General features: G+C 37.4%; 1 protein-coding gene across 1 annotated transcript; it reads left to right on the top strand.

Moving 5' to 3' along the window:
- The first annotated feature begins 3230 nt into the window (after positions 1-3230).
- On the top strand, positions 3231-15623 carry GMFB (glia maturation factor beta). The gene is given in 8 exon segments (XM_006743195.3): positions 3231-3386; positions 6845-6941; positions 8570-8619; positions 9270-9319; positions 9820-9902; positions 10887-10960; positions 12621-12686; positions 12688-15623. Coding segments are annotated over 8 exon segments (582 nt in total). The 5' UTR covers positions 3231-3266; the 3' UTR covers positions 12730-15623.
- The last annotated feature ends 128 nt before the right edge of the window (positions 15624-15751 follow it).

Here is a 15751-nt window from a genome sequence, read left to right on the forward strand (position 1 = left end):
GAATATTATGCAGCCATCAAAAGGAATGAAATCTTGCCATTTGCAACGATGTGGATGGAACTGGAGAATGTTATGCTGAGTGAAATAAGTCAATCAGAGAAAGACATGTATCATATGACCTCACTGATATGAGGATTCTTAATCTCAGGAAACAAACTGAGGGTTGCTGGAGTGGTGGGGGGTGGGAGGGATGGGGCGGCTGGGTGATAGACATTGGGGAGGGTATGTGCTATGGTGCGCGCGATGAATTGTGCAAGACTGATGAATCACAGACCTGTACCTCTGAAACAAATAATACATTATATGTTAAAAAAAAGAAGAAGAAGGTAGCAGGAGGGGAAGAATGAAGCGGGAGAGATCGGAGGGGGAGATGAACCATGAGAGACGATGGACTCTGAGAAACAAACTGAGGGTTCTAGAGGGGAGAGGGGTGGGAGGATGGGTTAGCCTGGTGATGGGTATTAAAGAGGGCACGTTCTGCATGGAGCACTGGGTGTTATACGCAAATAATGAATCATGGAACACTACATCAAAAACTACTGATGTAATGTATGGTGACTAACATAACATAATAATGATAAAAAAACCCTTTCCTTCTTCAATTCACTGGCTATTTTGTTATTATTTACTCTTTAGAGTCCTTAGGTAGTTGTGTTTATATTCTGCCCAGAGCTTTTAGTTGTAATCAGTGAGAAAGAGAGACTGCAGCTTGGTTACTCCATCTTGGCTGGCTCTGGAAGTCCCTCTGTCCCTACAGTCTGACACAATAGCAGAAGGATCTTCTTAAAAGGACACTGAAGTCAGAATGATTCTGCTAAAATGTGTGACAGACCACATCATTCCCCTGCTCCATCTCTCCAATAACACTATATCTTGACTCTGTAAAAGCCAGAGTCCTTATGATCATTTACAAGGCTGTAAGATCCAGCCCTCCAATCCCTCTATGACTTCATATACAAATCACCCCAGCTCATCCACTCCAGTCATTTGATTGCTTTTTCGTCCCCTGTAATAGCATGTATGCTTCTGCCTCTGGGCCTTTGCAGTGTTGTTTCCTCTGTGTGGAATGTTCCTCCAGATATCCACGTGGCTAATCTCCACAGCTTCAAATCTTTGTTCAGATATGACCTTGCTAATGAGGACTAGGACTACTACCCTATTTAAAATCACAAGTCCCTCATCCCCTGCACTCCCAATCTCTTTTCCTATCCTCCACCCCCACACTAATCACCTTCTAACATAACAATTGTTTACTTATTATTCTTATTGTCTATTACTTCCTCCTCCCCATTAGAATGTTAGTTCCAAGATGGTAGGGATTTTAAGTCTGTTTTGGAGCTTGGTGCCTATTCTATAATGGGCCCTCAGTAAATATTTATTGATGGAGTGAAGTGGTGGGAATATATAAATAATACAAATATACTTTAGCAAGTGTGCTGTTACAGAGAAAAAAGGACTTAGAAAAAATTCAGGCCAGAAAAGATTATTCTAGTTCTGATCTTCCGTCAATTTTTACTTACAATTCTCCTTTACCATTGACCTTGATCTTGTTTTCATGTCAAATGCTTCCCTGGGGATAGAACACATTTCAGTGACTTCAACACAGCTTAGTATTGATAGGTACTTGACTTTTTTTATATAGGTTAGCTAGGCAGAAAAGTTTTGGAAAACATTCTGGAACTTTGTGCCATACCCCCCCACACCCCCTTCGTAAATAACCCAAGCCAGATGGCATTTCCAAGCCCCATTTAAAATAGCTGTAATATTTTTACTGGTTAAAACATGTTCTATAGAATGAGCTCGAAGTTTTTGTACATAGTCTATATTAATTTTATACCTCCCATAAAAGAAAATAAATCACATTTTCACCAGTGTTATCTTGTCAGTACACCCAGTTCAACCTCTCTTCGGTGTAATATAAGACCAGCCCATTTCATAGCCGGTAACACTTGGGAAACATTAAAAAAAACAGAATGAAAGGGGGAAAAAAAATGGATTTACTATTTATCAGGTGTGATATCATGTAGCTTAATGTTAAATTTTTCACCTTTTCCTCCAATTCCTCCTATAGATGTAGAGAGAGGAGATTGGGAAAGGGTGGGGAAGGTTAGGGGAGAACCTATGTTAAAGTCACATATAAGCTCATGGACCACTAACATCACTTTATCTTCCATCATTTGTTACATGGTACTATGTGTCAAACTTACCAGTCCCCTTCTCATGATAAAAAGTATTATGGGGACAGATCACTATGAGAATGTAGTTGAGCTGTGGAATTTCTTATAGCTAATACTTTTATTTTTCTAATTTATGAGCAAATATAAGTATTGTATCAAATTAGTTTATGTATTTTGAACCCTGACTTAATGTTATTTATTAACATGCTAACAATTCTTTAAATTTAAACATTAATACAAACTTTAAAAATTCTAATAATTCTAATGAGGAAGGATGGCAGTGGGAGCATGTTCTGGAATTTTCTTTTTCTGTGGTTCTTTCACTCACTCAGCAAATATTAACTGAGCACCCATTATGGACCAGGCGCCATGCTAACACTGCCCTGTGAACACCATGATATCCTGCCCCAGGAAGTGTCTTTATTGAAGACAACTGTATGAATTCTAGAGTTCAAACTTTACTTCTTCCAAACTACTTTCCTCACTACATTCAAAAATTAGCTTGCTCCAGTAAGTCTGCATCTCCTACAGAAACTTCTTTAAGTGTCATGAGGCAGTGGTTCATAACACCTATATAGACAGCAATCATCATTCAATCATACTTCAATAAATAAACGCCATTGAGAAAAGGAATGTATTCATCAAGTCCTGGAAAGTGGTGGGGATCCGGGGTGGGGGTGGTCAGAGAGGGTGGGAGGAAAGGCAGGCGTGCCTAGTTTGAGGGACCTTTCAGGGACCTGGGGGCTTTGGTTTCAGTTTCCGAATGGGTTGAACTCCACGCTCAAAAATAAAGTGGAGAGTTAAATTTGGAAGGTAGGCTGTGGTCAACGCACATATTTGCCATTGAAATGATTGACTTAATCATGCCACCATGAAATTGCTCTCAGAGTTTGAGTAAAGTTAAAAAGGAGCAAGAACGGGCTTGAATGTTAAGAGTGCATTTCGGCAGGGTAGCCCCACTCTCAGACAGACAGACAGAACCTCCTTTCCTAAAAAGAGCAGGAGCAAGCGGGCGCTCGCGTTTCGCCTAATTTTGAGCCGCGCCTCCTGCCGTCCGCTGTCACGTGCCGGCCCGCCCCGGCCGCGTTGATGGGTGGCGGGGGGGGCCACTCTGCCTGGCGCCGGGGCAGGAAGGGAGGCGGCCGCAGTGCCATTCTTAAAGGGGCCCGGAGGGAAGGCGAGGAGCCGCTGACGGCCGGAAGGAAAATGGTGAGTTGCCGCCGGGAGGGCGGGGGCCGGAGGGCTGGGCCAGCCAGCCGGGCTCTCCCGTTTGCCGGAGCCGAGTTCGGCGGGCAGCGCCCGAGGTGGGTCGGCGGCCGCTTCCGCCCCGGCTGCTGGCGCGTGCCCACAGCCAGAGACTTAGCCTCACGCCGCTGCCACCCCGCGTAAGGGCAGCAGCCTCCAGCCGGGCCTGGGGTCGACCCGCCCAGTGGCTCCTGGGACTGGGGTGCGGCCAGTGCGGCTGGATCATCCTCCCCCAGTCTTTCTGGATGGAGGCTTCCAGCTCCTGAACTGCAGGGTCGGAGGGGCCGGGGGTCCGGCCCAGCGAAGGGCTGCCCCAAACGCCGGTTTCTTTGCCAGGACCCGGGCCAGGCCTGAGGGGCCGACAGGCGCTGAGCACCTTCCCTGGCGGCCTTTGCAGGGAGGGCTCGAAATTTCAGATTCCATTCTCATGGCCTCGCCTTAGCTTCTGTTGTCTCCTTCCCCGGCCTGCCTCTAGGGATTTTTCCGTATTCTTGCTTTCTTCCAGTTAGGGCAGTTGGAAATCTTTTGACCTAAGGTTTTGGTCCTTAGCCTTAAAGTGACCGTCAGAAGCTTTAGTTTGTTCTGGGGCTTTGGCTTCCGTTCTCGAATGGGTTGAACCCCTCGCTCAAAAATAAAGTGGAGAATTAAATAAATTGCCCAACAAGAATTTTCTGAATCTTTTCCATCGGGTGTTTAAATATGCTCATTTCTTTAATTAGAAACAAAACACAATCCCCCACTGTCCTATCTCTGACCTCCCACTCATTTCTCAACCCACCTCCCTCGAATAGATCTTGTCGTGGTCAACAAATCCAAGGGACTGTCTTTGCTTCTCATCTTTCCTGACTTTTCATCTGCATTCCAGGCAGTTGACTACTCTCTCCTTTTTGAAGCATTTTCTTCCGGCATGCTTTCCCCTTGGCTTCTGTTTTTTCTCCTGCTTTTCCTGTTGGTCCATTTGTGTCTCATGCAGACTGTTTGCCTTACCTGGATATCACATGTAGGAGTTCTAGGCTACAGTCTAATGCTTTGTTTTCCATTCTGTATTCTTTCTCCATCCTTTCTTACACTCATAGCTTCAATTACCTCCTACCTGTAAGCAGATGACTTGTGAATTTTTATCACACTTGCTTCTGAGATCCAGTCCAGACCTATATATCCCACTGCCTAGTTCTTATCACAGGTGCAAACAAGTATGTTTTCTTACCTGATCCTTTTGATGTAGGTTTGTTCCCTGTAGACTATATTAGAAGCTCCCTGAGGGCAGGCCCATATTTATTTATTTATTTTATATGATTGTATCCCTAGCACTTAGCACAGTGCTTACACTCACTAAATGTTCCTTAGGTGGATAAACCAATAGGTGAACACTTGTTCAACACTCCACTTTACTGTGTGTTAATATTTACCCATACAGAGTTGTTTGCAGGGTGTTACACTCATTCCTAAATGCTTCTACTAATTAAGCAATTAGAATTGACTGAGCCTGGGTCCCTTTTCTTGTAGGAAGGAATTTTTGGCCTTATTACGGTATTGGGGGAATGAAAATAGCCCCCAAAAGAGCTGTATAAATTAAATCACAGCATGTTTTTCGCTTGGTTCCTGGTCCTTAGAATGTCAGGATTGCACAAGCAGCTCTGAGTATCAGAGCTGGAAGATAAGACTTTTGTGATAAATTGGTCTTTGCCTAAAGAGGAATCTAAAATATTTATTAGTTTCACTAATGGGTTCTACCTTTGGTTGAAGAGAGAATGAAAATTCTAGTTTTTGGACTATCTTTCTTGAAGATAGAAAAAATAGACTAGGATTGAATACTACCTTCAGGAAGCTCCATATGACTTAGCATCTCTTTCTCTAAGGAGAATAGGACGCATGTACTTGACTCCTACAGGAGCCTTATTCATTGGATAATACTCATTGGTGGGATGTCCTTTCTAATTGTAAATAGTATATCCTATGGTATATCATACCTTAACATATTACCAGTGTTCTGAATTTAAAGGACAATTTAAAATGGACAGCTATTTCCTGCTTTAACTTATGCTCTCATTTACCCAACATGGGGTCAAAAACCAGGCTTTTATTAAATTTGTGTTTTAACTTAAAATTGAAAACGTTAATCTTTTTGGGTTATAATGAGACATGTGTATTTAGCATTGGTCTCAGAACTGTTCTAATTCTCTTGAAGGAGGGGGGATCTTATGTATGAAAAGATCAAAGAATGTGGACCTTGTTTGGTACCTGACTCAATCGAACCAACTGTTGGGGGAAAAAACAAAACAAAACATTGAGGGGAATTTGAATTCTGTTTGATTATTTGAGATTGGAATTATTGTTAGTTTTTTAAGGTGAGATAATGTTATTGTCCTTATATTCTTAATGGCACATACTGTCATTTTAATGATACATACTAAAATATTTACAGTTGAAATGACTTCAGGTCTTTGCTGTGTGACAGTCCATCGGGCAGTATTGAGAGTGTTGATGCAATAAGATTGGCTGTATGTTGATAATGTTTGAAGCTGAATTATAGGTGCATAGGATTCCACTATACTGTTCTTTCCTTTTGTATGTGTTTGAAGTTTTACACATTAAAAAAAAGGAAGAAAAAAAAAAGCTTTCCATGCTTGTGTTTGCAATCAATAATACATTTGCATTACTAAGAGAAGAGTCCTTTGGTCATTTCCTTGCCACATTTCTGGAGAAGAATCTCTTACATTTTTTCATAATTTGTAAAAGGTTCTTTTAGTTTTTATATTTGTTTCATCTGGTTTTGCTTCCGTAGTTTTTTTTTTTTTTTAAGTAATCTCTACACCCAATGTGGGGCTTGAACTCATGACCCCAAGATCAAGAGTTGCATGCTCTACAGACTGAGCCAGGCAGGCATCTTGCTTTCATAATTCTTAATAACTTCTTTTTTTAAATTCCCATAGTCATTTTATTAAGATATAAAATGTTATTGGTCTTTACTCTTGTGGTTTATTTTTCATACTTTATATGTATTTTTTCATAGTTGTGAGATGCAAAAATGAACCAGGGTCTTATTAATTCTAAGTATAATAAAGATTACTTTCCTGCATAGTGCAAAAATATTATACTTCCTAACAGCAAACAGTGATCCTGTAATTTCCTATATTCTTCTCTTCCTCTCCGGTTCTGATGAAATTGCACATTATTGTATCTAGTTCTTTAAGACATTTATTAGCCAAAGAGAAAGTTAAAGTGTAGCCTAGATATAAGATGAACAATTAATGTAGATACAAAGGTTGGTAGATTTAAAAGCTCTTTAAGTATTCATGTGTTTCATGTTAACTCACATAACTGTGACATTTGTAGATGTCAGTGTATGTTTTTAAAGGTATTAAGTTTTATAAGTTAAACACATACATGGCATTGAAGTCATGAATTTTTTTCTTTTCTAGAGTGAGTCTTTGGTGGTTTGTGATGTCGCTGAAGATTTAGTGGAAAAGCTGAGAAAGTTTCGTTTTCGCAAAGAAACGAACAATGCTGCCATTATAAGTAAGCTAAACGTGATTGCCTCCGTTACATGGTCTTCGTTGAATTTTATCTTATAGCCACATTGAATAAACTGAGCCATTAGGAAATAATTTGCCTCCTTCTGTTTTAATCTTTCCCCTTGCTTTTATTTATTTATTTATTTTTAAAGATTTTATTTATTTGTCAGAGAGAGAGAGCATGTGCCAGGGCACAAGCGGGGGGAGCGGCAGGCAGAGGGAGACGGAGAAGCAGGCTCCCCGCTGAGCAAGGCTGGGGGTGGGGGCACCTCCATCCCAGGACCCTGGGATCCTGACCTGAGCCAAAGGCAGACGCTTAACTGACTGAGCCACCCAGGCGTCTCTTCCCCCTTGTTTTTAGATCATTTTAAAAAATAAGTAACAGCTGTTATCCTAGAACAGAGGTGGAGTGTCCTACCTCTCTCCTCAGCTGCCTTTACAGGTCTGAAAAAGATGATCTTCTTAGTTACCTGGTCATTGTAGTGACCCATCCAACTCCATCCTTTAACTTCTCAGGAGACTAAAAATTGCCTGGTCATTCAATCTCAGCCAGAAACTTTTGCCTGCACCTAAAATGGTAGTGTTCAGCATTGTCTTCACAGTGATTTGGGGCCTTCTTTCAATTCTAAAACTAGAACCCCAGTTTCGTGGAGAGTACTTTTAAGTGTCATTGACTTCTGACAATAGAAAGAATGATTTGCATATTGCCTCTCCCACTGTGAACTGTATCTGATCTTATGTAGATTTCTTTTATATTCTTAAGTAATATTTAATATGTGGGTGGTGATTTAGAAAGATGAAGGAAGGGCAAGGGGGTAACAGTATAGATCTCTATAGACTGCTTAACAGAGAGGCATCTGGCAGATGTGAATTAATGAGATAGTTACAACTTGTGATCAGTTTTGGTTCTATTACAAATAAATACTACAACATAGGCATACAGTTCTTAAAAGTGAAAGTTCATGTCCGTGCCTTTTGCTGAGAAAGGTAAAGCTCTGAGATCTTACCATATCTTACAGAATTTACTATGAAATTAGTGTAAAACCAAAAATGGCCACCTTTCCTGAGTAATGGAAAAGAATAAAGGCATAGATTAAACATATTTCAGTTTGGCTTTGGATTATGTTACATATGTTTGAGTATAGATATCACTGCTATTTGGTAATCCACGATCTCATAATAATCCTACTGCATTATGAAATCTTGACTCTGGAGAAGCTGGGAATTGGTGGTTGTTCTATCTTAACCCCTGGTCTGCTTTTCCTCTTGCAGCTGTAACCATGTTACATAGACCAATCTCATTTACAGTCACCCTTTCAGACCTTATGTAGGAAGTTGCATTTGAGTTACAAAATTCTTCAGACACACAGAAAATGTAAGGAGTTGACATAAAATTCTAAATAAGCAAATTAGATGATGGGAATTATGGGTAAAAGCCTTTAAAGGCTGACTGCTTGAAAAGCACAGCTAGCTAATAGACCGTAACTAAACTGCAAATGAGTTTCTTAATGTTTTAATTTTAGATGCCAGAAAAAGGGCTGAAACTCTGTGGGTTGGGTAAATCAAGGTCACACTGGAATCACAGTTTACAAAAAAAAATCACAGTTTACTTATACTATATTTTTATTTTAGTGAAAATTGATAAGGATAAACGCCTGGTGGTACTGGATGAAGAGCTTGAGGTTTGTTTGATCATCTAAGTACATTTTTATAGTTAAGCAATTATTATTGCCTAACAGATGCTATGTTAGTTACATGTACTTTTAAAATGAGTCTAAATAGATGCTCATTATGCATGAAAAGCATGTGCTAATTATTATGTAGCACATTGTCTTGCTGATTGAATCACCTTCTTTAAAACATTACTGAAATCCAGTGTAATAAGTGGTAGAAGTTAAGGCTACATGTCCAGTATAACTTCTAAATTGCTTGGCCAGTAATTAAAAACTAAAATGCTATAACCTAAGGATTTAGTTTGTCAAATTAAGTAACAAATTTAGACTGAAAAGAAATTCACTTTTTTCCCCCTAAGTGAGACATTGATGTTTCCTTTGGGGGGTGGCTTTTTATCTTATTCAGTATTCCCTGACAACTGGAACATGAGCATGACTATTTAGTTAATAAATGGAACTAAACTGAGTGGGCTGGAGTGGGCTTTCAGTGGATTAAGGGTTTAGTAATCTCAGGTTATATGCAATTTAGTAACATAAGATTTTATGTTGTGGTATATGGTTATGAATTTATATCTGCTAGTAGAATGGGTGCTTGGTATATCTCTTAAGGATTTATGGGTCAGAAAATGCTTAAAAGTTGTTTCTCTTTATGGTTCCAGGGCATTTCACCGGATGAACTTAAAGATGAACTGCCTGAACGACAACCTCGATATCCTTTTCTTAGTGCTTTAAAAAGATTTGTTTTCTTTTGTGGTCAGAATTTTATTTATGAAGTTGGTTTGTTCAATTTTTAAAAGCCATGTATTTTACAAAAATTTCTCCTACACCATGATCACAATCAAAATATGTATGCACATATTGGACTAAGAAAAATGGGAAGTTGACACACTAGTGGGATGAATTACTTCCTTTTTGAAAAACTCCTTTTATTATTATGTGTTCACAGTAAAAATTTAGAAAGAGAAAAAAAATCCATACTACATACTTTTAATACATTTATTTTTGAGAGATTATGTTTTTATACCTTATCTTTGGAGCTCGTGTATACTTTTATGGAAAGATAATGATAATAAAGGTATGGCTCAAATGGAGAGAACAGAAATTTACCACTCACTAGCTCCCCAGGTGTGTATTTTCTTTCAGAACTTTGTTGGTAAGTACTTGTGTCAAATAGAACAGTAATTTTAGTTTCTTTAACTTGAGAAAAACCTTCATTGTATATAGTTATAAATACCAACATGATGATGGAAGAGTTTCATATCCTCTGTGCTTTATTTTCTCCAGTCCTGTTGGTGAGTGAATTTCTTTAAATAGTGCATATTTGGTTCTGATCTAATTAAACCGTTTTTATAGGAGACAAATTTTATGCTTGTTTTAAAGATGTAAAGTGTTGAATAACCTAAATAGAGGTATGTGTGCATGTGCACACGAATTCATCCCTAGAAAGAAGTTGCTATAAAGCCTCCCCTCTTAGAACTTGCTTGTTTTCTTAGGATAAATTTCTAGAAGTGTAATTGTTTGGTCAAATCTTACATACATTTTAAGGAATTTAAAATGTAGTGACATTTTAAAACACCAACATACATTTTCTTTCTAGGTTTCGTGTATAAGTGCATGAACTTTGTGTATAATCATGATATATATTTGCGTTTATCTTTAAAATAGTACTTAATGATGATATTCCTGTAACCTTAAGAATAGTCCCAGAGTAGCTTACATTGGATATTGAAATGGCTTATTGTTATTTAAGATATATCCATTATCACCAGAACTCCCAGTACCACTACCATTTAAGCCCACAGTAAACTCTGAACTCTTCCCTAAACTTTACTATTTGTATCATTTACTTAGCACTAAAATAACTGCAGTACCTTTTTAACTTAGTATGTAAGCAGCCTGTAACTTTTTTTCAGGGCAGATCTCCCCACACTGATTCATCACCATCCCCAAACCTATATATGTTAGGCGTCCATAAAATCGATCTTGATATTTAATGTCAAAATTAAGATTGTGCTGAAAAGTTCTTAAGTATTTACAAAGTCCTAAAAGATGTGCAGGGATCTAGCCACATTTATTTTTGTCAAGCCCCGGGACTTGTTTGTCAGTTAGCCATGGCTCCGTGCAGGCAGTGAAGTGCACCTACACAGTTAGACTGAAGCTTTCTGTAAACCTGATAGCATAAGAAAATCCTACATGTGTCATTTTAGAAGTAAAAAATGAAAACCCATCATTTTTTCAAAATCTAAGTCTCATTTCTATACTGATCTCTTTTCCAGGGTGTAAGCCTGAACAACAGATGATGTATGCTGGGAGTAAGAATAAGCTAGTCCAAACAGCTGAACTAACCAAGGTGATATTTGTGTTTTACTTGCTTGTTGAGACAATATTTTCCCCTCACTATTAGACCATTAGCTAAAGTAATCTGAAGAGTTAAGTATTTTTTACACAGGTGAAAATTAATTAGAACAGAGCAGTAAATTTAGAGAGTTTTACTGTTTGGAAATAGAATGATAGAAGTCTTTAATCAAAGTGTGTTTTTTGAATGGAAATTATAAGTTGATTAGAAGAAATCGCATTTAAAATATAGGCAGCTTTAGAAAAGCCACCGCCACCATTCAATCTATTGAGAGTTTTTCATCTTCCATAATGTAGTTTCTAGTAGATAAAAGTAAGCATTGAAGCTTCTCAGAGCTCTTTACCATAGGCTAAATGAACCAGATTCTGTGCAGGAATTCCATATTATGCAGTTAACTGTATATTGTTCCCAAGTCTGAAATTGTTAAGAATACTTATTAGCTTTATTAAGCTAGACCATTCTGTTTATATGAGACACTTTCCTTAAGATTTAACATGCCCCCATTGTTTTATGGCATTGTTGAAGTTTAACGGTAAGATGGGTACTTGTTTTCAAACTTTATTTAACTTCACGTATTAGTTTGAGTTGAAAAAAGTATATACTTCTAAGGTTTTGAAATAGAATATTACATCACTAAAACAATATTAAATAACATTTCCTTTCAGGTTTTATTTTAAGGACAGCGTCAGTGTTTTACCCTTAGGTGTTTAACCAGCAGCCCAGGAGATGTCTTTAAGTGCCCTCTGCCTTTTCCCGTTAGCTCATGTGATTGTCATTGACACCACCAATTTATAGACGCTACTTTCTCTCATTTGTACCATAGGAACACCCTGGAGTTGCTCTAAGGGGGTCGGGTGATTAGGAGGGAGCTCTGTTAACAGCCTCATTTCCATTCTGATCCCACAGCCCACCATCAAGTGCTGGAATTAAGGCATTACAATTTATAAGTTACTGTTACAAATAATCACATCGAATCCTCATCACAACCTTGTGAGGTTGATGATGATATTCCTATTCTGTAGATGGGAGAACTGAGGTTCAGAAGATAAAAGACTTGCCCAGGGTTGCATAATAGTAAATGACAGAGCTAGGATTCAAACCCACATTGGCCTCAATCCCATACTTTCTGCTCTATTATGTTGTTTCCGTATAGAAAGACTTCCTGGGCCTGCGTGTGTACAGATTCTTGCAGAGATCCGTGGCTGAGGACCTGTAGTCCATCCTTTTCAAAACAATCCACAGCTTGTATTTCCTCCAACTATGGAAGACCAGCATATGTTCTTCCACTTCCTAACTAACTAGACTGATTTTAGTTGTGTGTACTTGGGGTATCTCTTCTAGTGGGTAAGATGTACAGAACTGTTCTTTTAGAATATTCATAGATTTGATTCGTAGATTTGTAGATTCTTTTAGAATATTCGTAGCTTTTAAGAGAGTTTTGGTTTTATGCCATCTTGATTGCTAAACTTTGGTAACTCAGTACTTAGTTAGCACTTAAAAAAAGTAAAGGTATATCTAATTTACAAAGATAAGTTATGACCAACATGAATGAAAGGAAGGAGAACTTGGTATGTAATACTCACATATACAATGTGTTTGATTTTTTTTTTTTTTTTGAGAGTGTCAAAGTATGACCTAACGTTTTTTTCTAAAGGTATTTGAAATAAGAAATACCGAAGACCTAACTGAAGAATGGTTACGTGAGAAACTTGGATTTTTCCACTAATGTGAACTTCTGTGTTTCTGAAGTTTTTATGTATTAACCTGACCATACTGGAACCAGACATAAATACTTATGCCTAAAAATGCACTGTTACTTACAGTTTGTTTCCTGCAGTAAAGAAATATTCTTCATTTGTTCAAAGTTTGAACAAAGGGGAAATCATCTTCATAGTAATGAAACTTTGTAAAGTGTTTCCTTATATTTGTAATTGTTAGGTGGACTACTTCTCTCCAGGGACTTTTTGCACTCTTGTGACTAATTTCTATAACTTACGGTTCAGAATTTGTTACTATTTACAGACACCATTGGAAAGTGGGTATTAGATTGTGATAGACAACAGTTGCCTCCTTTTGACAAATACTGGATATTAGCAGTTTATATATGAAAATAGCATATTATCACTTGTCAAATCTTTAAAATTTCTTTGGGGTAAAAGACTTGAATGACCCAATTTAGAGCCATGAAAAATAATTTACTGTAGTGTAAAGCTGCATTACAAGTACACTTGTCATCAATTCCATACCTTCTTTGGTTTCCTATATCTTTTTAATCAAGTCCAGAAACTTTGTTCATCAGTCATTCATTCTTACAGTCTGGGAATTAGATTTTATAGTAGTTATGACTGTTACGTTTTCTTCTTACAGGAAATAGCATCTTAGTCTTGGAAATTGATAGGTTGGAACTAATCAAGGGCTTCATTCCTGGTTGTGTCATAGCTAGATAGTTTTGGATCTAGGTTAATAACACTTTATTAATAATAACACCTCTTAATGTTGTCCTGTGAACACAAGTTATCTTAAATGTGTTAATACTGTGCCTTTGATTTGTTAGCTTTAAAGTTAGTTTAAGACTTTTACACTGCCAGTATTCCAGATTTGGTGAAATTAATACTTTTGTAAAGGGTCCAAGTAAAACTATTTTCTAATGTGTATATCTGAAATTTGTAATAAAATCAACTTCATATTTTTAAAAATTCCAACTATCTACTTGTATTGGTGAATATATGGCAGTTGAGAGTTATAATTTGGGGTGTATTTATGATTACCTTTGTGCCATAAGAAAAATTACTTATCTTAAAACCTTGGCCAGAGTTAATAACATTAACACAGTAATAGAAATTGCATCTTATATCCTAAACGTCAGAAGATATTCCCAACTGGACATCCATCTTGTTGGCATCCTTGGCAGAAAGCAAGGATTCTAATATATGGTGTACTTTAAGAACAACATATAAGTGACTGTTTCACATTAATTTGACAAAAGGTCTTGAGACTGTAAAGACTAACCAAATTTGGTGAGTGAATTCTTATATTAAGATTATCTTAGTCATTTCAAAACTAGAAAGGCATTATTTTATGTTGACGTATTTTTCATTTATATATTCTTTGCATTTTTTTTGAGGTTTCTGTGCCAACACTAATAAAGAGGTAAAGATAGTTGGAATTTTCACAATATTGAGTCTTCTGTGGCCAACACTATTTGGCTTCACTAATCTAAAAAACAGGAAGCAATAGGAAGTTAGTTGGAGATGAGGAAGTGCTAGAGTGGACATTTGTTTTGGTTAATGAATGGGAAGGACTCTTTATTCCAATTTCCAGAGAGAGAGAGAACTTCAAACCCAGGAAGTTTACAAATTCTTTAAACAGCTATTTTGATATTGGAGAATAATGCTTATAATTCTGTGGAAATGCAGATATAACCCAAGTGAATGGAGAGTGTTTTTAATGTTTTTAAATGAAGGAAATCAGATTTCATTTCACCATGTTTGCAGCAATAAGAGAAACTAGTGCTGCAAGAATGTGTTTTTTAATGAGGTTCCTTATTTTGTCTTGCATGTTTTAGTTGTTTTGTTTTGTTTTTAAATTTGAAAGCCCTCCATATTGTCAGATGATACTGACTTCCATAAACAGAACTTACTTCCCCTGTTCTCTAACAGGGACAAAGAGCTGTGATAAATCATGCTTATTTGACTCCTTATCAATAACATGTATTTTGCAAGACAATAGATTATGATTGGGGAATCAGTAGAACATGTTTTGACTCCCTCTGTCCTATAGGGAGACTTACAAATCCTATGCTCTAGAGTGCTCTCAGACTTTTATATAAATTTCCCTTCCATGTAATCAAATTTTGCATTGCTCTTTTCAAGATATGTTCAGTTTGCTCTCTTTTTCTGCCTTCTCTCAAATAGTAACTCCAGATTGGATAATTCCAGTTTATACATTCCATAGCTTTCTGGTGCAGCCATTCCCGTTCATATCTTAATCTCTCCCTTTTGGCATCAGCTTTTTTCCTGGGAACCCCCTTCATGGTCTTCTAAGTCAGCATTAGTTTTGAAATTGTTGGCCTTGCATGAGTTCTGCATAGCATCTGATGTTGTCACAATAGAGCCAACTAGTAATCCTAGCATGTTTTTAGTACAGTTTTTGTGGCAACATAAATGACATATGAAGAAAAACTGTTCTCAGGTTACTATGCTGAAATTCCAAAATGTCAGAGTTTTGAATAGTCTTGCTTTGTTCTGGTATTGAAGCAATCATGTTAGGAGAAGGGTTGTTAGACCGTTTTTGTTTAATTGACTTCTAAAATAAGTGTTCAAATTGTCTATTTCTAAAAAGTTTACCAAATACCTAGTGCAGTTAAACATACTCTTGTTTAAGAGGGTGTTGCAAAATTTTTTATTACCGTTACTAAATAACCTTGGTAGCAAAATGTCTGTCTGCACTTTTCTCTCCCCTTTTATCTCCTATTTTCAGGAGTCAAATGTAGCCATAAACTGTATCCTGGTCTGACACTTTAACTAAAAATTTCCAGTTAGAGGAATTTATTGCCAAATTAAATTTGGCTGTCTTTATTCCCCACCTATATAGGTAGTTAGGAAGGTATACTTAAAAAAATGTTTGGACTACTTTAAAACCTGAGCAATGTCATTAATCCATAACGTGGACTAGTGATGGATAGATATTTTCATAAGAGTTTAAATGCTGATATTTGGTGGAAGTAGAGAGTAACTTGTATTCTATCAATTCAAATATTCTTAGTACGGTTGCTTTCCCTATTTG

The sequence above is a fragment of the Leptonychotes weddellii genome, chromosome 9 (assembly GCF_054177405.1).
Source record: "Leptonychotes weddellii isolate Sample4059 chromosome 9, ASM5417740v2, whole genome shotgun sequence".
NCBI lineage: Eukaryota > Metazoa > Chordata > Mammalia > Carnivora > Phocidae > Leptonychotes > Leptonychotes weddellii.